General features: G+C 40.9%; 1 protein-coding gene across 2 annotated transcripts in view; it reads right to left on the bottom strand.

Annotated features, from left to right (window-relative positions):
• The window catches only part of GOLM2 (golgi membrane protein 2), a 104,899-nt gene extending 95,686 nt beyond the window's left edge, over window positions 1-9,213 (bottom strand). For both annotated transcript variants that reach the window (XM_046008497.1, XM_046008498.1), the window contains exon 1: window positions 8,594-9,213. In XM_046008497.1, coding sequence (XP_045864453.1) covers window positions 8,594-8,920 — 327 coding nt within the window. In that variant the 5' untranslated portion in view covers window positions 8,921-9,213. The remainder of the gene's footprint in view (window positions 1-8,593) is intronic.
• Between the last annotated feature and the right edge of the window lie 17,481 nt (window positions 9,214-26,694).

Here is a 26,694-nt window from a genome sequence, read left to right as displayed (position 1 = left end):
TCCTGTGTGTCTTTGTGTAACCACGTCCAAATGTCCTCTTATAAGGATACAAGACAGAGGATCAGGGTCCACATTAATCCAGTAACCCATAACACTTTGTATCAGCACTAAGGCCTATTAAGAACCCATAGGAAAGATTTACAATATAGTCCTTCCTCATGGAACTTAAAACTTTTTTTGAGAAGACAACATTAACATATAAGAAGCTACTAGTGAAAAATGAAAAACAAACAAATTAGTGTGGTTCATATAGTAAGTATAAATAGTATATAAGGAAGGAAAAGCATGCTCTGGGGCAGAAGTCCTGGACATAGATTTTTAAAAAACAAAACAAAACTGGATAAAGGGGAGCCTGGCTGGCTCAGTTGGTTAAGAGACTGCCTTCGGCTCGGGTCATGATCCCCGGATCCTGGTATCAAGCCCCACCTTGGGCTTTGTGCTCAGCCAGGAGCCTTCTTCTCCCTCTGACTCTGCTGCTCCCCCTGCTCATGTTCTCTCTCTCACCTCTGTCAAATAAATAAAATCTTTAAAAAAAATTTTTTTTAAAGCTGGGTAAAAGATTGATAAAATAATGTACACAGAACAGAGGTTAAGACACTAAGAGTCAAACACCAGGAACAAAAGTACAAAAGCAGGAATTAACATGCACAGAGAGGCAGGTGGAAACAAAAAGAAACAAAATCACATGTCTGGATCACAGTTTGAGTCAGATCATGGGAGCCAAAGGTCATTGAAGCCACTCCATGGGAAGACCTTAAAAGTTAGACATCAGAATTAATGCAATGAAACAGCCACTCTGAATGTAAGTTTTGAGGAAGATCAGATCTGCGTTAGGGGTAGGAACCGACTGAAAGAAATACAGACCTGGGCAAGGAGACTAGCTAGGAAGCTACTGCTGTTTCCTTTCCAGTCAATTCTCTATTCTGTAACCAGGAAGATATTTTTTAACTCAATCTGATCAAGGAACACCTCTGTATGTTAAATCACTGAATACCAGATGCTAGGTATTAAAGATGACACCAAAAATTTTTTTAAAAATTTTTTAAATTTATTTATTTGATAGCACAAGTAGGCAGAGAGGCAGGCAGAAAGAGAGGGGGAGCAGACTCCCCCCTGAGCAGAGAGCCCAGCGGGGCTCTATCCCAGGACCCTGGGATCATGACCTGAGCTGAAGGCAGAGGCCTTAACCCACTGAGCCACCCAGGTGCCCCGACACCAAAATTTCTAACCTCAGTCTAATAATGGTTGCATGGCCAAGAAAATATGAAAGTGATACAGTGTGGAGAGGAGATATGAATTTTGTATGGTTTATGAATAATTTGAGGTAGCAATTAAATTACAGCTAGAACTTGGCCAGATTATGACTGATGAGGCAGAGGCCAAGGCAGGAATTATCATGTGCAGCATATTACAAGAACTGTAGGAGGTTGATCCTCAACTCACAGAGGAACTGGCAGGCTCCAGGGCAATCAGCTAAGAAAAATATGGGAGGAGTAAAAGAAGCCGAATTAAAAATGGACCAGGAAATGGGGGAGGAAAAAAAAAAGTCAAACAACCAGGGGCAATGGGTGAGCAGGCAGGCTAGAGGTGGGAACAGTTCTAGGCAGGAACTCTCTACATCCTGGAAAGAAGACAGGATGTAGCTGTGAAATAACAGCTAGTATAACACTTACTGAGCCAATCTATCTATCTGTTGATCCTTCTCTCTTTCTTTCTCTCTCTCTCTTTCTTTCTTTCCTAGTATATGGTATGCATTATTCTGAACATGTTAATAAATTTCATTTAAACTTTATAAGAAAAAGAGGTAACTATTATTATCCTCATTTTACAGATGAGGAAAATGAGGCAGAGAGAAATCACTTGCCCAAAGTTACACACATAACTAAATGGCAACACCAGGATTTGAGTCCACAGCAATAAATATCCACTATGTGCCAAGGTTTTATGCACACGTGCATGCACACACACACACACACACACACACACACACACACACTGAGCATATTTTGGGGGTAAAAAGGTAATATGCTTCCCATCCTCCTTTCTGGCACATAATTTTTCCCCTATTTAACCACAGGTATATCCTGCCTCAGGGAAGACTGTGGTTGTTAAAGGCAAAAGAGATTATTTATTGTTCAGCTCCAAACCTCAAAACTGATTTTTTTTTTTTTTGGCATTTGTAATTACGCAACAATGTGGGGGAGTACAGTCTAACAGCTCCTTTTAATTTGCAAGAACCTGACTTGGCTCATGTGGACCACACAGCTTTAATATAAGATACACATAGGAAGAATTCAAGGTCAGATAAGAGAAATACCCTATAGGCAGGAAACAGAAGGATAGTCCTTTCTTTTTTTTTTTTTTTTTTTTAATATTTTATGTATTTGACAGAGAGAAATCGAAATCATAACTAGGCAGAGAGGCAGGCAGAGAGAGAGGAGGAAGCAGGCTCCCTGCAGAGCAGAGAGCCCAATGTGGGGCTTGATCCCAGGACCCTGAGATCATGACCTGAGCCAAAGGCAGAGGCTTTAACCCACTGAGCCACCCAGGTGCCCCAGGATAGTCCTTTCTGATGCAAAGAGGAAAGAAAGGTATTGTGCGCATCATAGATTCCCCTTCTGATGGGCTGAACTGTGTTCCCCCTATAATCCACATATTGAAGTCTCAAGCCCCAGTACCTCAGAATGTAACCTATTTGGAAATAAGGTCTTTAAAGAGGTGATTAAGTTAAAATGAGGCCATTAGCGTAGGGCCCTCATCCATTATGACTCATGTTCTTATAAGAAAAAGAAGAGACACTAAGGATTTGTGTGCAAAGCAGGTCAGGCAGGGAGGGAGGACCACAACCATGTGATAACAAAGTTGCAAGAGGGCAGCCATCTGCAAACCAAGGAGGAGGCTCCAGAAGGAACAAATCTGCTGTACTTCAACCTTGGATTTCTAGTCTCCAGAACTGTGAGAACAAAAAATTTCTGTTGTTTTCAGCCATCCAGTCTGCAGTATTTTGCATGGGAGTCCTAGTAAACTAACGGAACCCTCTGGGGAAACTCCTTTAGAGGATGGCAAAAAAATAAGATAAATATGGGGGAATCCCACAGAAGTGGGCCTTGATTCTTACTTTCCCAGACAACTTACACTCCCTTAAGTTATTTCTGTGTTCTAATAGCTCAGATAACAGAGGTAACAGATTGAAAATGGCAGGACAGTACATTAAGTTGGAAGACGTCCAATATCACCTTTCTGATTCCTTTGGAGCCGGGATTTCTGGACTCCCAAAGCTACCCTGACAGTAGCACACCTAGCACCTAGATCTTCGTCTCTAATACCATTTTTCAATGAAAGAAATCAAGTCTTCTTGGAGAAATTGCTGATTTGAGGACTGAGGCAGGAAATCTACAAGGTAAACCTGGAGCACCTTTTATTGCCAGAAGGTAAGAAAGGGGCATGTCACGGCAATGGGTATTATGTCAAAGGGATGCAGGAAGCAACTCAAAAGCTCCAAATGGTCAAAATTGGAACAATTTGAGCAAAAAAATAAAGTGACATTGGATTATAACCTGAAGTATAAAATAAATATCCATGAGTCCATACTAATATAAATAAATGACTAAATAAATTAATTAAGGAAAAAGAGACAAAGGTCCATGCAGAAGGTTTTCAAATAATTTATACAGACACTTTGACCTTAAGGAGGTAAGAGTATAATGCCCATTCATTTTAAGTGTGGGCTGCACATAGTAACTTCCTTCCAAAGAGTACAGTGTGGAAAAAGAGGAAAAAAAGAGTAACTTTATGGTAGAGAAACAGGACAAACACTACTTCAAGCCAGGTGATCAGGGTTAACATCAACAGTGAGAAGTCATTTTGAGAGACGTACTACTAATATGATGTGATAAAAATGACACTTTACCTCTGTGGTCTTCTTCCCCAAAACCATAAAAATCATAATCCTAATCTAATCCTTAGAAGAGCATCAGACAAAACCCAACTGAGGGATATCTGACCAGTACTCCTCAAAACTGCCAAGGTCATCAAAAACAAAGCCTGAAAAACTGTCATGACCAAAAGGAGCCTAAGGAGACATGAGGCTAAATGTTATGTGGTACTCTGGATAGGATCCTAGAACAGAAAAAGGACATTAGGTAAAAAATGAGGAAACTGGAATTAAGTATGGACTTTAGTTAATAACAATGTATCAACAGGGGTTCATTAATTATGACAAATGTACCATACTAATGTAAGATGTTAATAATGAAACTAGGTGTGGGGTGTATGGAAACTCTCTGTACTATCTTTTTTTTTTAAGGTTTTATTTATTTATTTAATAGAGAGAGAGAGCACAAGTAGGCAGAGAGGCAGGCAGAGGGGGGAAGCAGGCTTCCCACTGAGCAGAGAGCCCGATGTGGGGCTTGATTCCACGACCCTGAGATCATGACCTGAGCTGAAGGCAGAGGCTTAACCCACTGACGCACCCAGGCACCCTTTCTGTACTATCTTTGCAGTAAATTCATATATCTATAATTGTTGTAAAATAAAAGTTTATTTAATTTTTTTATTTTTTAAAGATTTTATTTATTTATTTGAAAGACAGAGCACGAGCAGAGGGAGAGGCAGAGGGCGCAGCAGACTCCCTGCCTAGCAAGGAGCCAGATGCTGGGTTCCATCCTAGGACTCCAGGATCGTGACCTAAGCTGAAGGCAGACGCTTAACCAACTGAGCCACCTAGATGCCCTATTTAATTTTTTTAAAGATTTGTTTATTTATTCCAGAGAGAGAGAGAGAGACAGAGACAGAGAGAGAGAGAGTGTGGTGAGCGGGGAGAAGGGCAGAGGCAGAGGGGAAACAGACCTCTACTGAGCGTGAAGCCTGAGGAGGGAGCCCTACCTACCCCATCACCCTGAGAGGCCCAGAGTTCATGACCGCAGCTGAAACCAAAAGTAGGCTGCTCAACTGACTGAACCAGCCAGGCACCTCTGAAAGTTTATTTAAAAAAAGAAAAGAAAAAAAGTCTGAGCAAGAACTGCCTTGCCAACACCCCCTACACATACTAACTAAAGCAACTCAGAAGGGCAAAGGGATTTTTGGTGTAAAACATCTATTGGAAGGAGGTGGGCATATAGGGGGTGATGCCTCCATAGGATCATGGTCTCCAAAAGACTATAAAAGAAATGCCTCCTCAGGCATCCAAACACCACTGTTGATACTTAAGAAAAAGACTTTAGAAGACCCCCAAAATGACGTGCAATTCTGAGATCACTGCCCACACTGCCCTGGGAACGTATAAAACTTAACCTACACCTTAGACTACCATGACAATAAGAATGTTACTAGGACACCTTAGGATGCAGTTAAGGAAATCTCAATTTGACTGACTTAAACAATAGGAAAATTTTTTATCTCAAGTAACAAGTGCCAATTATTCTATTACAATATTCTACCCTATAACCTTCAGTGCCTCAGCCATTCCTCGGGTTAACTCTCCTGGCACTCTTGACCTCTCCATTTCAGGTATCACATGCAGAAGAAACATCTGACAGAAGAGACCTTCTCTTCAAGTGAGACTCTTGGTTTTTTGTTTTGGGATTTTTTTTTTTTTTTAAGATTTTATTTATTTATTTGAGAGGGAGAGAGCACAAGCTGGGTGAGGGGCAGAGGGAGAAACAGGCTCCCCGCTGAGCAGGGAGCAGGAAGCAAGGCTCCATCTCAGGACCCCAGGATCACGACCTGACCTGAAGGCAGACACTCAACCAACTGAGCCACCCAGGCACCTAAGTGAGACTCTTTTGAAGAGCACTTGTCAGGTATTTTGCAGAATGTCACTCAGTATGAATTTGTCTGATGCTTTCTCATGATTAGACTGGGGATTTTAGATTTGGAGTAAGAATATTTTAGAATGTCATTCTTTAAGGAGCAAGAAAAACTTCCCCTCACAACTCAACCAGCCACATCAAAAGCCCCTCATTAAATTAACCACCAGGAAGAATAATGAAATTACCATAATCAGTTTAGATCTATCAGGACTTATCCCTGAGTCACAAGGGAAGGATATATATCAGACAAAATAGGGCTCGTCTGCAAAAATGAAGTGGGGTGGAGTGGACACTGAGCAGGCCACCACCAGTGTCCATAGGTAAAAACCCTAAAAGGCATAGCCTCTATTCAAGATACTACGTTAAATGAACAAGTCTGTTTTAAAATGAACGAGACACTTTTCTTTGACTAATTTACTTCTTCCTCCAACACTATCACCACCCAGAGCGATTTTTACATCAGTTATAGAAAATAATAAAGCTTGGGGCGCCTGGGTGGCTCAGTACTGGGGTTAAAGCCTCTGCCTTCAGCTCAGGTCATGATCTCAGGGTCCTAGGATGGAGCCCCGCATCGGGCGCTCTGCTCAGCGGAGAGACTGTTTCCTCCCCTCTCTCTGCCTGCCTCTCTGCCTACTTGTGATCTTTGTCAAATAAACAAATAAAATATTAAAAAAAAAAAAAAGAAAAGGAGAGGAAAGAAGGCTGGCAAGCATAATAAAAAAAGATTAGGATGGAAATGATAAAAGAAGTAGATGAAGCATTTCTAGACCACCAATACGTTTAGCAGTGAAAGGAAAAAAAAAGAGAGAGAAATTGGTGGGGCGCCTGGGTGGCTCAGTCCGTTAAGCATCTTTCTTCATCTTGGTTGTGATCCTGGGGTCTGGGATCGAGCTCCGCATACTGCTCCCAGCTTTGAGAAGCCTACTTCTCCGTCTCCCTCTGCTGCTCCCTCCCGGCTTGTGCTCTCTCTCTCTGTCAAATAAATGTATAAGGTCTTGAAAAAAAAAAAAAAAAAAGACACCCTTAAGTGAAAATGATTCTAAAAAAAAAAAAGAAAAGAAAAGAAGAAATTGGTTGGCTGGAAAAAGGCAGTATATAGTAGAATGAAAAAAAATTTGGAATGAGGGACACCTGTACCTGATTGAAGGGAAAAGGGAAAACATGCTGAAACATAATTACAGACCAGTATATGGAAGAAATGGAACAGAGTATAATGACTAGAAAAAACTTATCTTTCCACTTAGATTGGAGAGAATTTGAAGAGCAATGCCTAGCCAAGTCTAACGACCTTATTTTTTTTTTTTTAGATTTTATTTATTTATTTGACAGAGAGAGATTACAAGTAGACAGAGAGGCAGAGAGAGAGGGAAGCAGGCTCCCTGCTGAGCAGAGAGCCCGATGCGGGACTCGATCCCAGGACCCTGAGATCATGACCTGAGCCGAAGGCAGCGGCTTAACCCGCTGAGCCACCCAGGCGCCCCTAACGACCTTATTTTAATACTCCAAAATTTCATAGATTTCTGCATACTACACACAAGAGAATTTTTCAGTCTTTATAGTTCAGTGTGTAGCACGTATATAAATTTGCTGATGTGTTGCTCCTCTCAGAGGATGTCTATGTTACGGGCAAAAGAAGAGGTTTATAGAGCAGCAGTTACCTGAGGGCCCCAATCTGCATGAAGTAAGTCAGGTGGAAGAAGATGAAAAGAAGGAAGCTGGAGCTCCAATTTACAATGACTTGGTACAAATGATTTTGACATACAAAATAAAAACTTAAAATAACAATAGGAACACACAAAAAATGTGAAGATTACCGTAGAAGGGTCCAGAAAAAAGGCATCTATTTAGCCTACCCAGAAATTTTCACAACTCTGCTGTACCAACAGAAGTTGCATAAGTCATAAATTAATAATGTAACTCCAATATGCTGGTGAATGAGAAAAAAAACTACTCAGTAGCAGGTCTAGTTACACTCCAACCTCAAACTTTTTAAATTTAAACTTTGTATGGCTTTCCAATTACATAAAACACCAACCCTAAGAGCCACTTAACCATAAAAATTTTCATTTTTATTTCTCTCAACAACAACGACACTGACATGAGATTCTGTTGCTTAGAACATAATTATAGATTCTACCTTTTTTGGCTAATTTCATTAACAATTCAAATTGAGTACATAATTTTGTATTAACTATGTCCAAGTCACAATTCTGGCTCATGTGTGGCTCCAGAGCCCATTTACTGTAACCCTTTGATCACAAAAAATGTAGTAATATCTGATTCTTCAACTACTTAACATACCAACCTACACAGTTTAAGAAAAGTCATACTGCTTTAAAAATACGTAAGAACAGGAGTTAGAGGTTTCTTTCTTTAATTAATTTCTTTAATTAAAGAAATAAATATTGATCTGTATGCACGGAATAAGGATAAGGCAACAATACCAACACCAAATCTGGCAATCTCTAGACTGCTGTCTGTGTAAACCTAAGGCTGCCACATAGGCCAGATGACTACTACTGCCAGCTCAGCAGCTGAGCTTGGAGAAAAGGCGGCATCCACACACAGGCCACTCTAGAGAAGCAGAACTTAACGGCCAGTTTCGTCTGGTAGAGACTGGAGAACTTGGCAGTGATAAACCGGAAAAAGTCTGACAGACTTGACGGTAAGGGGAGCCTCCAGGGCTGCGATCCTGGAAGGCAAAAAGCAGCCGCGGCGGGCTAACCGCCCCCCCACCCCGGGGTTGAAACTATGGGGGTTGAAAGGAGAAGGCTCGTCCTTACCTTGTCATCCTCGCATCTTTTCCCCAGGCCCTCCCTGGCCTGCAGCCGGCTGCTGAGGCGGCCGTAGTCGGCCTCCTTCTGGTCGATTTGTTTCTTGTGCGAGTCCACCAAGAGCAGGAGGTCGGAATTGCGCTTCTCCAGGCGCCCGCGGGCCACCTCAGTGCGCTGGACCTGGCCCTGCAGCTCCGCCACCTCCTCCTGAAGCAGGACGTGGCGGGAGGAGATACTCCAGTAGTTGAAGGCGAGGACCGCGATCACCACCAGCAGCACCACCAACACGAAGGAGGGCAGGCGGCCGGCCCGCCGGTTAGCTCCAAAACCCACCATGGGGTCGAACTAGGCTGTGCCCTGGGGCCTCGGCGCCGACACCTGCGGGCAGAAGCTCAGGCCTCAGAAGCTGAGTTGCCTGGGGGACGCGGCCCCAGGGACGGCCGAAGGAGGAGGCGGGCCAATCTGCCAGCCGGCGAGCCGGAGAAGGGGGCGGGGCCGCAAGCCGCAGGCCCCTCCCCGCCCCCCCTCCTCAAATCCGGCCGAAGCGCGTTCCCTAGGCTTTGAAAACGACCCGCACCAGCCGGGTGGAGGCAGGAGAGCCCAGCTGTCCGCACCGGGAGCCCAACACCTCAGGGCTGGGGGGCGGGGAAAGGTGCCGGAAGGGGGCGGATTTAACTCTGGCTCCGCCCATCGGTGGGGTCCGGGTCGCTTAGGGGGCCATTGCCTAGTTTCCGCCGACGCCCCCTCTTCTCGCGAGATAGTGAGTTTCTCTCGCCCTTTGCATTCTTATCTCGCGAGTGTTATCGCTGTTGGGCAGTGTTCTGTTAATTTTGGCGTTTTGGGTTGGCTCTTGGATTGGAGTTCCAGTCGCTTCAGTTTTTGCGCTCTCGGTTCCTTTGACCCGGGGTTTAGAGAGTGTCAGCTCTACCCTGGTCCTTGTGAGAGTTTTTGTCTTCGAAGACATCTGCGGCTGAGACCGCTCTGTAGTGAAAACGGTAGGTGAGCTGCAGGCAGAAAGGGCGACTAGGAAGGTTTTGTACATAATTCAGTAAAAAGAGATGTTCTTGTTTGTGTTAATGATGTGGAGAGTAAACAAAAAAAGACCATAAAATAGCGTGCCCCAAACATTACAGAGAAAAATCCAGAAACTAAGATTTATGACTGAAGGGGGTGGTGCCAGCCTGGTTTCCAAGGTTACCGCTTTCAAGAAAAAGAAGAACTTAAGAATGTGTGAGCCCTGTTCTTAAACTGACTGGGCTTTGCTTTGAGCCAGGCTTCCAAACAGAAAATCCAGAACCTGCCCTCAATAAATGGTAACTGATGCTGTTACCGACAGCTGAAACACTCTGGGTTAGAAATAACAGCTCTTTTACAAATTATTTTTGCGTACCTACTCTCATGCTCCCTCTCAACACGTTTTTACACGTGAGGAATCCAAGACACAGGGTGTTCCAGAAACTTTCTCTAAGTCCCATATCTTGTTTGAGACAGAGTTCAGCTTGGATGCAGATCACTGTTCTCAAACTTCATTGCTTTTTGCATTATACCAGGCTAACCATTGCTAGATGTTCAGCATTAATCATAATGATGAAGAAAAAGCTCCCACCTCATTCTGTTTTTTCCTGCAGGTTTCCTTTGTCCTGACATAAAAAACTTGGAAGTCACTGGCTCTGTCCTGTTTAAGGAGATGGAATTGCTTTATTTTTCAAACTTTAGGTTCAAGAACTTCAATGAGCATAAAACCCCAAGAACAAAAAAGCTTTGGTGTTTTCATTCAAGTCAGAGTGGTATGGTTTTGAGGAAAGAAGACTTGTCATCTTTGTCATCTTTAAATAATTATTCTTTGCTTCCTGTCCATTTCAAAAATGAAGTTAGTTGTCTAATGGTCGCAGAGTAGACTGGAAGATTTATTGCACCTTCAAAGAATTATGATTTCTCTCTCATAGATACAGAAAAACAAGTAGCACCAAAATTATTAATCTTTAGTTCACATTACACTTGAGCCTTTTGCTCTGGTTTCCTAAGATCGAAGAAATCAGGGGACCTGAGATGCCTCCCAGTTTAGGGAGGAGTCTGCTTCTCCCTCTGCCCCTCCTTATTCCCATGCTCTTGTGTGGTCTCTCAAAAAAATAAATAAAAATTAAAATCTTAAAAATGAGATCAAAGAAACCCCCTCCAGTCTCAAATGGCAAACAGAATTTGACAAGAGGGAACAAAGCAATAATGGGAAATCACTGACTATAATGAGCCTTCCCACGTATCCTTTCTTCAACTTCATAATGGCCTTGCTTTGTGTAGCCAGCAGTTGAAAAATAACTATAAGGTAGTGTTAACTCCTTAAGATGTCACTCTTTCAAAAATGTTTTCATTTTTATGTGGGATTCTGACCTGTAAAACTTTAATATTTTATAAAACACGTTCACATACATTTTTTTCTGCAGATGCTTAAAAGAACTATTTGGTACTTATTATTCCATTATTCCATTTTACAGATGCAAAAGTGACTTGTCCAAAGTTACATGTCTAGCAGGTGGCAGGGCTGAATCTTGAAAACCAGTCCTCTTTCCACTCTTCCCCCAGGGAAAAAGTTTTTATTCCATTGTGGTTACCTCTTCAACCTATTCTCCCTACGAAAAGAGTCCAATCCACATATCATCAAGACACTGTATGAGTTCTCCCCTAAAGATGGTTCTGGGTTAGGAATTAAATAAATGGAAATAAAAGTCAATTCCTTAAGGCAGGAGATTCATAACAAAATCGGTAAATCATGTTTTTTTTTTAAAGATTTCTTTCAAATTTATTTGACTGAATGAGAGAGACACCACAAGTCTCATTTGACGAGAGAGAGGGGGGGAAGCAGGCTCCCTGCTGAGCAGAGAGCCCAATGGAGGGCTCGATCCCAGGACCCTGAGATCATGACCTGAGCTGAAAGCAGAGGCTTAACCCACTGAGCCACCCAGGTGCCCTGATAAATTATGTTATTAGTATGTATCCTTGATATGATGTGATGAGATTAGCACTTTGTGGTCTTCCTTTCCAAAACTCATAACTCTAGTCTAATCATGAGAAAATATATCACACAAATTCCAGTTGAGTCACAGTCTACAAAATGTCTGACCAGTAATCTTACAAACTATCAAAGTCATCAAAAACAAGGAAAATCTGAGAAACTTCCACAGGCAAAAGAATCATAAGATGCTGTAACTACTAAATATACTGTGGCGTTCTGGATAGGACCCTAGAACAGAAAAACAACAACAACAACAACAACAACAAAAACCAGGAGTAAAGGAAGGAAATCTGAATAAAATATGGACTTCATTTAATAATACTGTATTAATTAATTGTCACAAATATACCATGCTCATATAGCATGTTGATAATGGGGGAGATGGATGTGGGGTATGTAGGAATTCTGTACCATTTTCACTTTTTCTGTATTTCTAAAACTCTAAAATTATTTTTAAATCATCAGTTTCTATCTTTTGGGATATCTTTTAGGTTATCATGTATAGATATAAATATGTTCACATAGCTGGAAAGCATTATAATCACTGAGAAACTATGTTTTAAGATTTATTTGGGGGGTAGGGGCACCTGGGTGGAGTTGTTTGAGCATTAGACTCTTGGTTTTGGTTCAGGTCATGGTCTCAGGGTCATGGGATGGAGCCCTACCTCAGGCTCCACACTTAAGATGGAGTCTGCTTGGGGCACCTGGGTGGCTCAGTGGGTTAAGCCTCTGCCTTTGGCTCAGGTCATGATCCCAGGGTCCTGGGATCGAGCCCCACATCGGGCTCTCTGCTCCGCAGGGAGCCTGCTTCCTCCTCTCTTTCTGCCTGCCTCTCTGCCTAGTTGTGATTTCTCTGTCAAATTAATAAAATATTAAAAAAAAAAAAGATGGAGTCTGCTTGAGAGATTCTCTCCCTCCCTCTCCCTCCCCCTCAGCTTCTCCCCCTGCTCATGTGCACTTTCTCTCTCTCAAATAAATAAATAAAACCTTTTATTTTTAAAAGATTTTATTTATTTATTTAACAGATAGAGATCACAAGTAGGCAGAGAGGCAGGCAGAGAGAGGAGGAAGCAGACTCCCCACTAAGCAGAGAGCCCGATGCGGGGCTCAATCCCAGGACCCTGGAATCATGCCTGAGCCAAAGGCAGAGGCTTAACCCACTGAGCCACCCAGGTGCCCCTAAAATCTTTTAAAACACAAAAGAGATTTATTTGAATAAGCATCTATTATAAAGGGACGAATGAGTTTGAATAGCGGGAATTTTGTGTTTAAATGGAGTTTTCTTTAAGGGCAAAAATCACATTGTTCATTTCTCTCGTACAATCCAGACACTTTTTTGAGTTCAGAACACTATTTGGCATATATCATTTTATGTTGACTCAAAAATTTTTTTGTGCTGGCGTGCCTGGTCCCACTCTTGGTTTCACCTCAGGTCATGATCTCGTGGGTCATGGGTTGGAGCCCCACAATGAACTCTGCGATCAGTGGGAGTCAGTTTGAGGATTCTCTCCCTCTGCCCCTCCTCCCACTCACTCACTTTCTCTCACATGTGCTGTCTCTCTAAAATAAATGAATCTTTTTTTTTAAATTTTTAATTTATTTATTTGACAGAGATCACAAGTAGGCAGAGAGGCAGGCAGAGAGAGAGGAGGAAGCAGGTTCCCTGCTGAGCAGAGAGCCCAATGCGGGGCTCGATCCCAGGACCCTGAGACCATGATCTGAGCCAAAGGCAGAGGCTTTAACCCACTGAGCCACCCAGGCGCCCCTAAAATAAATGAATCTTTAAAAAAAAAAAACTTTATGTGCTACAGTTGACCAGAGGAGTGGATTATTTTATAGCTTATTCCTCAATATATATATTTTTAAAGATTTTACTTATTTGAGAGAGAGAGAAAGAGAAAGAACAGGGAGGGGCAGGAATGAGGACACAGGAGAGATTGGGGGAAAGAATTTCAAGCAGACCCTGTGCTTGAGCCTGAGGTGGTGCTTAATTCCATGACTGAAATCACAACCCAAGCCCAAACCAAGAATTAGAAGCTTAACCAACTGAGCCACCCAGATGTCCCATTATTAGTTTTTAATTTTATTTTTAAGCAATCTCAACACCCAGTGTGGGGCTTGACCCCACAACCCTGAGATCAAGAATTGCATACTCAGGGGCGCCTGGGTGGCTCAGCGGGTTAAGCCTCTGCCTTCAGCTCAGGTCATGATCTCAGGGTCCTGGGATCGAGCCCCTGCATGGGGCTCTCTGCTCAGCAGGGAGCCTGCTTCCTCCTGTCTCTCTGCCTGCCTCTCTGCCTACTTGTGATCTCTCTCTCTCTCTGTCAAATAAATAAATAAAATCTTAAAAAAAAAAAAAAGAATTGCATACTCTACCGACTGAGCCAACCAGTTGCCCCATTATTCCTCAATATTTTTGACATTGGGTAGGACTAGGTTAGAGAAGGTGGCAGCTCATAGAAATACAAAATACACAAATGTGTTAAGCAAGTTCCTTCCACTGCAAGTGGAAAAAAAAAATAGCCAAAACTGCACTAAGCAAAAAATTATACTTATCTTAGAAGCATACTAAGATAGTTCACAGTAATAGTAGAAGAGAAACAAGAACTGGGGTGCCTACAGGGGACTCAATGCTTCCAGGACTCAGTCTTTCTGTTTTCCCGTCTGCTTGGCTTTATTCGTTCTTTCTTCAGATGGTGCTTTGCAGATAAGAAATATGACCCCAGAGGCACCTGGGTGACTCAGTCAGTTGGGCGGCTGCCTTCGGCTCGGGTCATGATCTCAGGGTCCTGGGATCAAGCTCACATTGAGCTCTCTGCTCAGTGTGGAGCCTGCTTTCCCCTCTCTCTCTGCCTGCCTCTCTGCCTATTTGTGGTTCCTCTCTCTGTCAAATAAATGAATAAAATCTTTAAAAAGAAAGAAAGAAAGAAATATGACCCCAGTATTCCCAGGGTCACATCTTGATAGTCACATCTTGATCAGAGAAGAAGGAAGTTCTGCCTTTCAGTACAAAATTTACCAGGCAAGGATTCTGGTTGTCCAGCCTGATCATTGAACACCACTTATATCCATCACTGTGGCTAGGGAGGTAAGGTATTATGATTAGCCCAGCATAAGACACTCCCCTATGGCCAGTGGTCAGTCGAATACCAAGAAAGAGAAAGAATTTTGGGAAGACCAAAGCAAATAATGTTAGCTACAATTGAGTTTTCTTACTCTTGAGATATATCTTCCTTCCAATTAAGAACAGTTACTAAGTGAATAAAGACATTGTATTGCAGTTTGGGTTCCCCAGGAAACAGGCTTTGAGGTGGAGATTCATAATAGGAGGAAAATAGTATTGGAAGAGGGAGAGGTGGAATACTATGCAGTCTTAGCAAAAACCTCAGCCAGTTCTATCTAGAGTCTGAAGCTGGTGTGGCCCTCCAACATTGTCCGAAGTCAGGGGGTACAGGCCTTTACAGCCCCATATCAACCAGGTTTTGGACAGCTGGGGGAAAGGGCTAGTAGGCTATGTGTTAACTCCAGTGAATTAGTAACTATGCCTGAATTGCTGTATTAGAGAAAATTTGAGAAAGTATATCTGGGCTAAGTGAGGAAGGATGCATGATCAATGAGTAATTTGTCCACAGGCACAGCAGGGGGTATGATGTCCTGCATGGGAGGTAGATGCTATGATGCAGACTCCAGATCCCCTTTCAGGCGTAAAGGACTTATTGCCCCAACTGCAGGAGTGCTGCCAACAGAGACTTCAGTTATCAGCCATCTTCAGTACTGCCTCAATTGAAGAGAACTACCTAGTGAGTGGAGTGCCCTGTTCACATGGCAACCGGCAACCAATGCTAGTGAAGAGAACACGTGTGTACTTTTGTTATTTCCCTATATCAAATCTGCTTCCTATGGAATGTACTATAACGGTAGCATGGGCTCTGGAGAAAGAATGTGTGAGTTAAAATCTCTGCCTCTTATTTTTGTAACGTAAGGCAAGATACTTAACTTCAGAACCCCAGGTGTCCCATTTCCAAAGTGGCATATCAATTAGGATTAAGTTGGGCTCCATATCAGGGGAAAAAATAACTTGAACAAGATAGGATTTTTTTTTCTCTCACACATAAAATGTATTCAGACAAAAGCAATCCAGGATGGGTATGGCAGCCTTCTTCAAGCTCACTGCTGTCTTCCCTATAGTGTAGACCTCATCTTCACTTCCAGATATGACTTTCTTGATCCAGGAACCAAAAAAGAAGAAGGGCACTAACCTACCTACCTTCAGCTTTTAAGAAGACTTCTCCAAATGTGCATTTCTACTTATTTCTCATTGATCTGAACCTAGTCACATTTTCATCCCCAGAGACCAAAGAAACAAGGAAATATAGCCCTACACCAACAAAGTCTTCTGTTGAAAATTACAGTTTCCTAGTACTGGAAAGGAGGGAAAAGTATAGGGAAGCAAGAACGAACTGTCACAAATGGGGATAACAATACTTATAAGGTTGTTGTGTGAACTAAGTGAGTTAATATATATACCATGTTGAGAAGAAGCTAAGATGGTGGAGTAGTAGGAGGACCCCAGGCTTGCCTTGTCCCTTGAACCCAGCTAGATAAATATCAAATCCTTCTGAATACCCAAGAAATCGATCTGAGGACTGGCAGAACAAACTGCACCAACTAGAGGGAGAGTAGAGGTTATACTGTGGAAGGTAGGAGATGTAGAGATGTGACTTGGGGGAGAAGCTAATCGTGGGTTCCATGGATGGGAAGGAGCCCTGGTCTCAGAGAGAGGTGAGAGAATGAGAGACAGAGAGAGACAGACAGACAGGAAAGCACAGGGGATTGCACATGGAAAAACATTTCTCAAAAGCCATTGACTGGGAAAGCAAAAGGTGCTGATTTTTGTGAGTTTTTACAACCACAGGGCCCAAAGACTGGACTTAGAGGTCTGTGGTTTGACAGCTATAAAATTAGCCGGCAATGCAGTGCTCCTGAGGAGAAGGAGGGCACATAGTGTGGGGGCAGACAGTGTGACCTGAGGAGCCCCTGGGACACACTGAGAAGATGGTTGCCCTTTCTTGGAGCGCATCTGAGAGAGGTGGCATTGCCTCTCTAGGTACAAAGGAGTCCATGAGCACCATTTCGAAATCTCCCCAACCCCTCAGCATAAACTAACCTCATTAAGTAGCACAGTACCAACACTGGCAGCAAACACCACTTACATCAAGTCCCTTCCCCCTGCACTCTGCAGGTGCTGCTTTTCCCCAGCAAGTTTGCCTGAAAACCAATGCAGCAGCACCCCCACCCCAAATGCCAGCACAGGACCCCTCCACCCCCCACCCAACCACACACACACACCATATCTCCTGACCACCGAGTTCTGCAAATCTTCAGCTCTAGTGGAAATAGTATCAGGTCTCAGTTTTAACAAGGAAACCAGAGCACACCTAGTTAAAACTCATCACATTCTTGACAAGGTTGAAATGCTCCCTACTTAAGGCAAGGAGAAAGTCTGTAGAAGACTGACTGAGAGAAGGAGCAGTCAAAACACAGCAGCAGAGTGCACACAGCATACAGCAGAGACACTTCCTGAAGTGCCAGGCCCTGAACAGTACACAATCCCTTCTTTAGAAAACTTTTACTCTCACGAGCAGGAAACATAACAGGCTTTCCTAATACACAGAAGAAGACAAAGACCTAGACAAAACACCAAGACAGAGGAATTCAGCCCAAAAGAAAGAACAAGAAAAGGTCACAGCCAGGGATCTACCCACAATAGATATAAATAATATGCTTGATCCAGAATTTAAAACAACAATCATAATGATACTAGCTGGGATTGAGAAAAGCATAGGAGACACCAGGGAGTCCCTTACCACAGAGATAAAAGACCCCAAAACTAGCCAGGTCAAAATTAAAAATGCTACAATAAAGATGTGAACCCAACTGGTTGTAATGACCACAAGGATGGAAGAAGCCGAGGAACAAATAAATGATACAAAAGAGAAAATTATGGAAAATAATGAGTTGAAAAGAAGAGGAAAAGAATAATATTGGAACATGAATGTAGACTTAGGGAACTCAGTGACTCCATAAAGCATAACTTTCATATCTTAGGCGTTCCAGAAGAAGAAGAGGGGGGGAAAGGGGCAGATTATTTATTTGAGCAAATACTAGCTGAAAATTCCTCTAATCTGGGGAAGAAAATAGACATCCAAATCCAGGAGGCACAGAGAACTCCTATCAAATTCAACAAAGGCAGGTCAACACCAGACATATTCTAGTTAAGTCTCCAAATTCAGAAATAAAGAAAAAAATTCTAAAAACAAGACAAAAGAAATCCCTAACTTACAGGGGAAGACAAAGTTAGCAACAGATCTCACCATAGAAACTTGGCAGGCCCGAAGAGATTAGCATGATGTATTCAACATGCTGAATGGGAGAAATATGCAGCCAAGAATACTCTATCAAGCAAGATTGTCATTCAGCATAAAAGGAGAGATCAAGAGTTTCCCAGGCAAACAAAAACTAAAGGAGTTTATGAACACTAAACCAGTTCTGCAAGAAATATTAAAAGGGACTCTTTGAGTGGGAGAGAAAGACCAAAAGTGAAAGAAAAGAAGGGAACAGAGAAAATTTCCAAAAATAATGACAGCAGGTAATACAATGGCACAAAACTCATCTATCAATAATCATTCTGAATGTAAATGGATTAAATGCTTCAATCAAAAGACATAGGGGATCAGAATGGATAAATATGCCATCTATATGCTGCCTACAAAAAACTCATTTTAGATCTATAGAGACCTGCAGATTGAATGTGAGGGGATGAAGAACAATTTATCTTGCTAATGGACATCAAAAGAAAGCCAGAGTAGCCATACTTACATTGGACAACTAGATTTTATTTTTTTTAAAGATTTTGTTTATTTTATCTATTGCACAGAGCCCAAGGTGCCTGGGTGTCTCGGTTGGTTGAATGTCTGACTCTTGATTTCAGCTCAGGTTGTGAGATCGAGCCTCACTTTGGGTTCTGTGGTCAATAGGGGGTCTGCTTGAGATTCCGTCTCTCCCTCTCTGTCTGCCCCTCTCCACCATGTGCACTCTTTCTCTAGACAACTAGATTTTATTTTTTTAAAGATTTTATTTATTTATTTATTTGAGAGAGTGAGAGAGCACAAGTAGGGAGAGAGGGTGAGGGAGAAGTAGGCTCCCCATTGAGCAGGGAGCCAGATGTGGGGCTCGATCAGAGGACCCTGGGACCATGACCTGAGCTGAAGGCAGATGCCTAACCGACTGAGCCACCCAGGTGCCCCAACAAACTAGATTTTAAACCAAACACTGTAACAAGAGATGAAGAAGGACATTATATCATAATAAAGGGATCTATCCAATAAGAAGTTCTAAAGATTATGAATGTTTATGCCCACAACTTGGGAGCACCCAAATATATAAAACAATAATGAACATAAAGGAACTCATTGATAATAATACAATAAGAGTAGGGGACTTTAAAACCCCACTTACAACAATGGACAGATCATCTAAGCAGAAAATCAACAAGAAAACAATGGCTTGAATGACACACTAGACCAGATGGATTTAACATATATATTCAGAATGGACAGATCATCTAAGCAGAAAATCAACAAGAAAACAATGGCTTGAATGACACACTAGACCAGATGGATTTAACATATATATTCAGAACATTTCATTCTAAAGCAGCAAAATACATATTCTTTTCAAGCTCACATGCGACATTCTCCAAAATAGATTTCATAACAAATTGGGCCTCAATACGTGCAAAAAGATTGAGACCATAGCATGCATATTTTCCAACCACAATGCTGTGAAACTTGAAGTCAACCACAAGAAAAAATTTGGAAAGACCACAAATACATGGAGGTTAAAGAACATCCTACTAAAGAATTAATGGGTCAACCAGGAAATTGAAGAAGAAATCTTAAAAAAACAAATATGAGAAACAAAATAATGAAAACACAACAGTCTGAAAACTTTGGGATGCAGCAAAAGTAGTTGTAAGAGGAAAAATATAGCAATACTGGCTTACCGCAAGAAGCAAGAAAATCTCAAATACACAACCTAACTTTACACTTAAAGGAACTAGAAAAAGAATAAATGGAGCCTAAAGCCAGCAGAATAAGAGAAATAATAAAGATTAGATCAGAAATAAATTATATAGAAACAATAAAACAAAACAAATCAATAAAACCAAGAGCTGGTTCTTTGAAAGAACTAATGAAATTGATAAAACACAGCCAGATTTATCCAAAAGAAAAAAGAAAGGACCCAAATCAATAAAATCATGAGTGAGAGAAGTGAGATCACACAATGACACAACAGAAATACAAACAATTATAAGACAATATTATGAAATTATATGCCAAAAATTGGGTAATCTGGCAGAAATGGATAAATTCCTAGAAACATATAAACTAACAAAACCAAAACAGGGAGAAATAGAAAACCTGAACAGACTGATAACCAGCAAAGAATTTGAATGGATAATCAAAATCTCCCAACAAAAGTCCAGGGCCAGATGGTTTCCCAGAAGAATTTTACCAAACATTTAAAGAAGAGTTAATACCTATTCTTCTTAAACTATTCCAAAAAATAGAAATGAAAGGAAAACTTCCAAACTCTTTCTACAAGGCCAGCATTATCTTGATACCAAAACCAGACAAAGACCCCACTAAAATAGAGAATTATGGGCCAATATCCTTGATGAACACAGATGCAAAGGTTCTCAACAAAATACTAGCAAATAAAATCCAACAGAACATTAAAAAAATCATTCACTGCAACCAAGTGAGATTTATTCCTGGGCTGAAAGTGTGGTTCAATAGTCACAAATCAATCAAGATGATACACCATGTTAATTAGAGAAAGGATAAGAACCATATGATTCTCTCAATAGATGCAGAAAAAGCATTTGACAAAGTATAGCGTCCATTCTTGATAAAAATTCTCAACAAAGTAGGGAGAGAGGGAACATACCTCAACGTTATAAAGACCATTACAAAAGACCCCCATAGCTAAAATAATCCCCAATGGGGGAAAACTGAGACCTTTTCCTCCACAATCAGGAACAAAACAGGGATGTCAACTCTCACATTATTTTATTTAACACATAGTACTGGAAGGCCGAGTCTCAACAATAAGACAACAAAAAGGAATAAAACGCATTTTAATTGGGAAGAAAGAAGTCAAACTTTCACTCTTCACAAACGACATGATACTCTGTAGAAAACCTGAAAGAGTCCACCAAAAAAATTGCTGGAATTGATACATGAACTCAATAAAGTTTCAGGATAAAAATCAACACACAGGGGGCACCTGGGTGGCTCAGTGGGTTAAAGCCTCTGCCTTCGGCTCAGGTCATGATCCCAGGGTTCTGGGATGGAGCCCCACATCGGGCTCTCTGCTCAGCAGGGAGCCTGCTTCCCCCCCCACCCGCCTGCCTCTCTGCCTACTTGTGATCTCTGTCAAATAAATGAATAAAATCTTTTAAAAAATTTTAAAAAATCAACACAGAAATCTATGGAATTTCTATACACCAATAATGAAGCAGCAGAAAGAGAAATTAAAGAATCGAACCCATTTACAATTGCACTAAAAACCCTAAGATACCTAGGAATAAGTCTAACCAAAGAGGTAAAAGATCTGTACTCTATAAAATATGAATATAAAAATAAGTATAACAATGCTTATGAAAGAATTTGAAGATAACACAAAGAAATGGAGAAATATCTCATGCTCATGGATTGGAAGAACAAATAGTGTTAAAATGTCTATACTACCCAAAGCAATCTACACATTTAAGGTAATCCCTATCAAAATACCACCAGCATTTTTCACAGAGCTAGAACAAACAATCCTTAAATTTCTATGGGACCACAAAAGACCCTGAATAGCCAAAGCAATCTTGAAAAAGAAAAGCAAAGCTGGAGGCATTGGAATTCCAGACTTGAAGTTGTATTACAAAGCTGTAATCATCAAGACAGTATGGTACTGGCACAAAAACAGACACATAGATCAATGGAACAGAATATAAAACCCAGAAATGGACCCACAACTATATGGTCAACTAATCTTTGACTAAGCAGGAAAGAATATCCAAAGGAAAAAAGACAATCTCTTCAACAAATGGTGTTGGGAAACTGGATGGCAACATCAGAAGAATGAAACTGGATCACTTTCTTACACTATACACAAAAATAAATTCAAAATCGATGAAAGACCTAAATGTGAGACAGGAAAGCCTCAAAATCCTGGAGGAGAACACAGGCAGCAACCTCTTTGACATTGGCTGGAAAAAGTTCTTACTAGCTATGTCTTCAAAGGCAAGGGAAACAAAAGTAAAAATGAACTATTGGGACTTGATCAACATAAAAAGCTCTGCATAGCAAAGGAAACAATGAAACTAAAAGGCAGCCTAGAGAATGGGAAAATAAATTTGTAAGTGACATACCAGATAAAGGGTTAGTATCCTCAATCTACAAAGAATTCAACAAGGGGCACCTGGGTGGCTCAGTGGGTTAAAGCCTCTGCCTTCGGCTCAGGTCATGATCTCAGGGTCCTGGGATCGAGTCCCGCAGCGGGCTCTCTGCTCAACAGGGAGCCTGCTTCTCTCTCTGCCTGCCTCTCTGCCTACTTGTGATCTCTCTCTCTCTCTGTCAAATAAATAAATAAAATCTTAAAAAAAAAAAAGAATTCAACAAGTGCAACACCCAAAAAATAAATAATCCACTTAAGAGATGGGCGGAAGACAGGAATAGACATTTTCCTAAAGAAGACATGCTGCTAGCTAATAGACACATAAAAAGATATTCAACATCATCAGGGAAATACAAGTTGAAACTACAGTAAGATACCACCTCAAACCTGTCAGAATGGCTAAAATTAACACAGATAACAAGAAGTGTGGGTGAGGATGAGGTAAAAGGGGAACCCTCTTGCACTGTTGGTGGGAACACAAACTGGCACAGCCACTCTTGAAAATAGCATAAAGTGTCCTCAAAAAGTTAAAAATAGAACTACCCTCTGAGTCAGTAATTGCACTACTAGATATTTACCCAAATGTTATAAAATACTGACTTGAAGGGACACACGCACCCTGATTTTTATAGCAGTGTTATCAACAATAGCCAAATTATGGAAAGAGTCCAAGTATTCATCAACTGATGAATGGATAAAGAAGACGTGGTATATATACACAATGGAATATTACTTAGCCATCAAAAAGAATGAAATCTTGTCATTTGCAACAACATGAATGAAGCTAGAATGTATTATGCTAAATGAAATAAGTCAATCGGAGAAAGGCAAATACAATGTTATTTCACTCATATGTGGAATTTAAGAAATGAAATAGATGAGGGGCCCCTGGGTGGCACAGTTGGTTAAGCATTCGACTCTTGGTTTCAGCTCAGGTTTCAATCTCAGGGTCATGAGATTAAGCCCCAAGTAGGACTCTGCATTCAGCATGCAGTCTATTCTCTCTCTCTGCCTCTGCTCATCCTTCCCCACCATGTGATTTCTCTCTTTCTCAAATAAATAAGTCTTCAAAAAAAAAAAAAAAAAAAGAAAGAAAGAAAGAAAAAGGAAAAGGAAATGAAACAGATGAACATGGGCGAGAAAAAGAGACAGGCAAACTTTAAAACAGATGCTTGGGGTACCTGGGTGGCTCAGTGAGTTAAAGCCTCTGCCTTCAGCTCAGGTCATGATTTCAGGGTCCTGGGATCAAGCCCCCACATCAGGCTCTCTGCTCAGCAGGGAGCCCTGCTTCCCTTCCTCTCTCTCTGCCTGCCTATCTGCCTACTTGTGATCTCTGTCTATCAAATAAATAAATAATCTTAAAAGAGATGCTTAACTACAGAGAACAAATTAAGTGTTGTTAGAGGGGAGGTGGGTGGGGTTATAAAGGAAGGCACTTGCTGTGATGAGCACTGGGTGTTGTTGTAAGTGATGAATCACAGAATTCTACATCTAAAATGAATATTACACTATATGTTAACTAACTGGAATTTAAATAAAAACTGAAAAAAGAAAAAAATGTGTGTACCATGCTTAGGACAGACACTTAGCAAGTATTCAATAAATACTACTACTACTACTATTAGTATCATTATAGCAGTGATTCTCAGTTTGTGGGGAGGGCATGAGCAAATTTATATGTTCACTAACTTTGTCCATATATTGAACAAATAATTTTACAAAATCATATTTCCTTTGTTAAAAAGTGTGAGATGCTATTGTGATGAACAAAATTAAAATTTATATAAATTACTAGTAATTTCATCATAAGCTTCATTATATATTTTCTTTTTTTTTTAAGATTTTTATTTATTTGACAGACAGAGATCACAAGTAGGCAGAAGCAGGCAGAGAGAGGGGGAAGCAGGCTCCCTGCTGAGCAGAAAGCCCGATGTGGGGCTCGATCCCAGGATCCTGAGATCATGACCTGAGCCAAAGGCAGAGGCTTTAACCCACTGAGCCACCCAGGCGCCTCATTATATATTTTCTTAATGAATACTAATAGTTACGTCACATAGTTATCTGTAAAATTTCTGACATTAAAAAAGATGTTTTTAGAGACAAAAGATTGGTCTTGGGCCCCGAGCCCTATATTTTTGGTAGACTATATCCTAGCCTTTATCTGGCTTTCTAGACTTATTTTTCCCTTCTATCCCTTATGCCCCAGCTCTAAGGATATCCTGTTTCCCGGGCTGTTATGTATCTGATGCTTTTTTGGCTATTTCATATTTGAATGCTTCCCCAAGTTCCTTCCTTCTTTTACTACCATTTATTCACGAAGGTATTTATCATTAATAACAACTATACAAATTTCTCAGGTACACATATAATCGCATTATATTGTTAATATAACAGTTGATAGAAAAAATACTTAATTTAAATACTTATTATGAAATACTTATTATGAAGTGAGCAATGCTTTAATTTTAAAAAACTTTTTTTAAAGATTTCATCCATTTATTTGACAGAGATCACAAAGTTTTTTGTTTTATATTTTGAATTATGGAATTTTAGAACAGAAAGGGAATTTAGAGATTGCCTAATCTAAAATTTTGATTTTATAAATGAAGATGAAAATCCAGAGAAATAATGTGACTTGCCCAAAATTATTCTGTTCTACCAGATAATTGCAGACCTGAGATCAGAACGCAAGCTTTCTTCAAGATCCAGCATAAGTCTGTCCTCTCTGAGACCTTCTTCCAAGTTCTGGTCAGCTCATATTTCGCCCTTCTGAATTATGAAGGTATTTTCTACAAACCGCATAATTTCAGCAATGGTCATAGAGCACAATACTGCTTTACATTGTTACTCAATTCCTTCACATTAGTATATTCTAACTGACCAGTTAATTGTAAACATCAGTAAGCACAGATTTTGTTATTTTTATTTTCTCTCTCTCTTTTTTTAAAAGATTTTATTTATTTGTCAGAGAGTGGGAGAGAGAGAAGGCAAAGCGCTTGTGCGGGCAGAGGGAGAAACAGACTCCCCGCTGAGCAAGGAGCCTGAAGTGGTACTCGATCCGAGAACCCTGGGATCACGGCCAGAGCCAAAGGCAGATGCTTAACCAACTGAGCCACCCAGGCATCCCAATTATTTTCTCTTTTTAGCAGGTAGCATAGTAGTTAATAGGTATGAAGTACCTAGTGGGTATTGAATGAATCCACATAGTAGGGATTTAAAAAATACTTTTCCAACAATCAATCACCACTTCTCACATATCCTCCTGAAACATAATTATTCTTGGGACATCTAGGTGGCACAGTCAAGTAAGAGTCCATCTCTTGGTTTGGGCTCAGTCATGATCTCAGCGTTGTGCATGGAGCCCCATCACGGGCTCTATACTCAGCTTGAGGCTCTCTCTTCATCTCCCTCTACTCCTCCCCACCCTCCACCTAAAATAAATAAATAAATTCTTTTGAAAAAATAAAATATAATTCTTTGGTTCCTTAACGTTTTGGTTGTAATTCCTTTTGTAATTGTAAAAAACCAGACTTAGATTCTTGGCAATCGATGAAAAGATGGCTATGCCTCTGCACAGTCTGCTGCAATGTTTTTTTTTTTTTTTTTTTGAGTCTTGGCAGAAAACCCAAGGTTTCTGCCCTATTTTTTTGTTTTCCACACTGCAGTTCATCTAAACTTCTAGCTCTTTGTGGCTTTGTTTTCTAGACATTGTTCTGTAGAGCGACCCAATTAAATGTGGCCCCATTATAGGTAGTGTGACTTGACATGGGGCAGGTATCAAATGATCATCCTGTGATTTTCCAAACCTTTATTTTATTTGTTTATTTTGGTCTGCTGGTACAGTGTACTTGCTGCTCATGCTAGCATGGTATCCCAGTAAAGCCTCCCACACTGATGTTCAGGTGGAAGATACAGCTAGGAGTAGAGCTCCTCGTGCGTCATATATTGCGTTTAGGCAGATCCTTGTTAATCTATTGTCTGAGCTTTTAGTAGAAGCTAAAAGCCTAATTTTAACCTACACTGTTTTTTATTAAATCTGTTAGTTTCAGCATGTTGTTTGTGTTGTTTTCATCAGTGCAATCCCTTGATCTATATCAAGTAAACATGAAGACAGATTGAGCTCCTTTCACTGCTCCTGCTCAGGTGCTCTGAATTGATTTGCCAGTATCTTAGAGAAGCCACAAGTTGCGTGCCAAGACAGAACAGAAGCCGTGGTTTACAAACGACTACATCTTCCCCCACAAGACCATTTTTAAAAAAAGCAGGGTAGTGTAGTAAATTTAAAATATTAATCTGTTTTGAAATATGTCTGTTTCAACACCTCCTTATGACCTTATATTGGAGTCCACAATATTCTTTCTTTTGGCATCTGGACATTGCTGGGATTATTTGAAATCCATATTCAAAATTATAGGGGTGCACCTGGATGGCTTAGTTGGTTAAGCATCTGATTTTCGCTCAGGTCATGGTCTCACCGTCCTGAGATCAAGCCCTGCATGGGGCTTGCCACTCAGCAGGGAACCTGCTTGTTCTTCTCCCTCTGCTCATCCCCCTGCTCATGCGCGCTCTCTCTCTTTCTCTCTCTCTC

The sequence above is a fragment of the Meles meles genome, chromosome 6 (assembly GCF_922984935.1).
Source record: "Meles meles chromosome 6, mMelMel3.1 paternal haplotype, whole genome shotgun sequence".
In the NCBI taxonomy this organism is placed as follows: domain Eukaryota; kingdom Metazoa; phylum Chordata; class Mammalia; order Carnivora; family Mustelidae; genus Meles; species Meles meles.
Note: the sequence above shows the minus strand (reverse complement) of the source record. Positions and strands in the feature narration are given on the sequence as shown.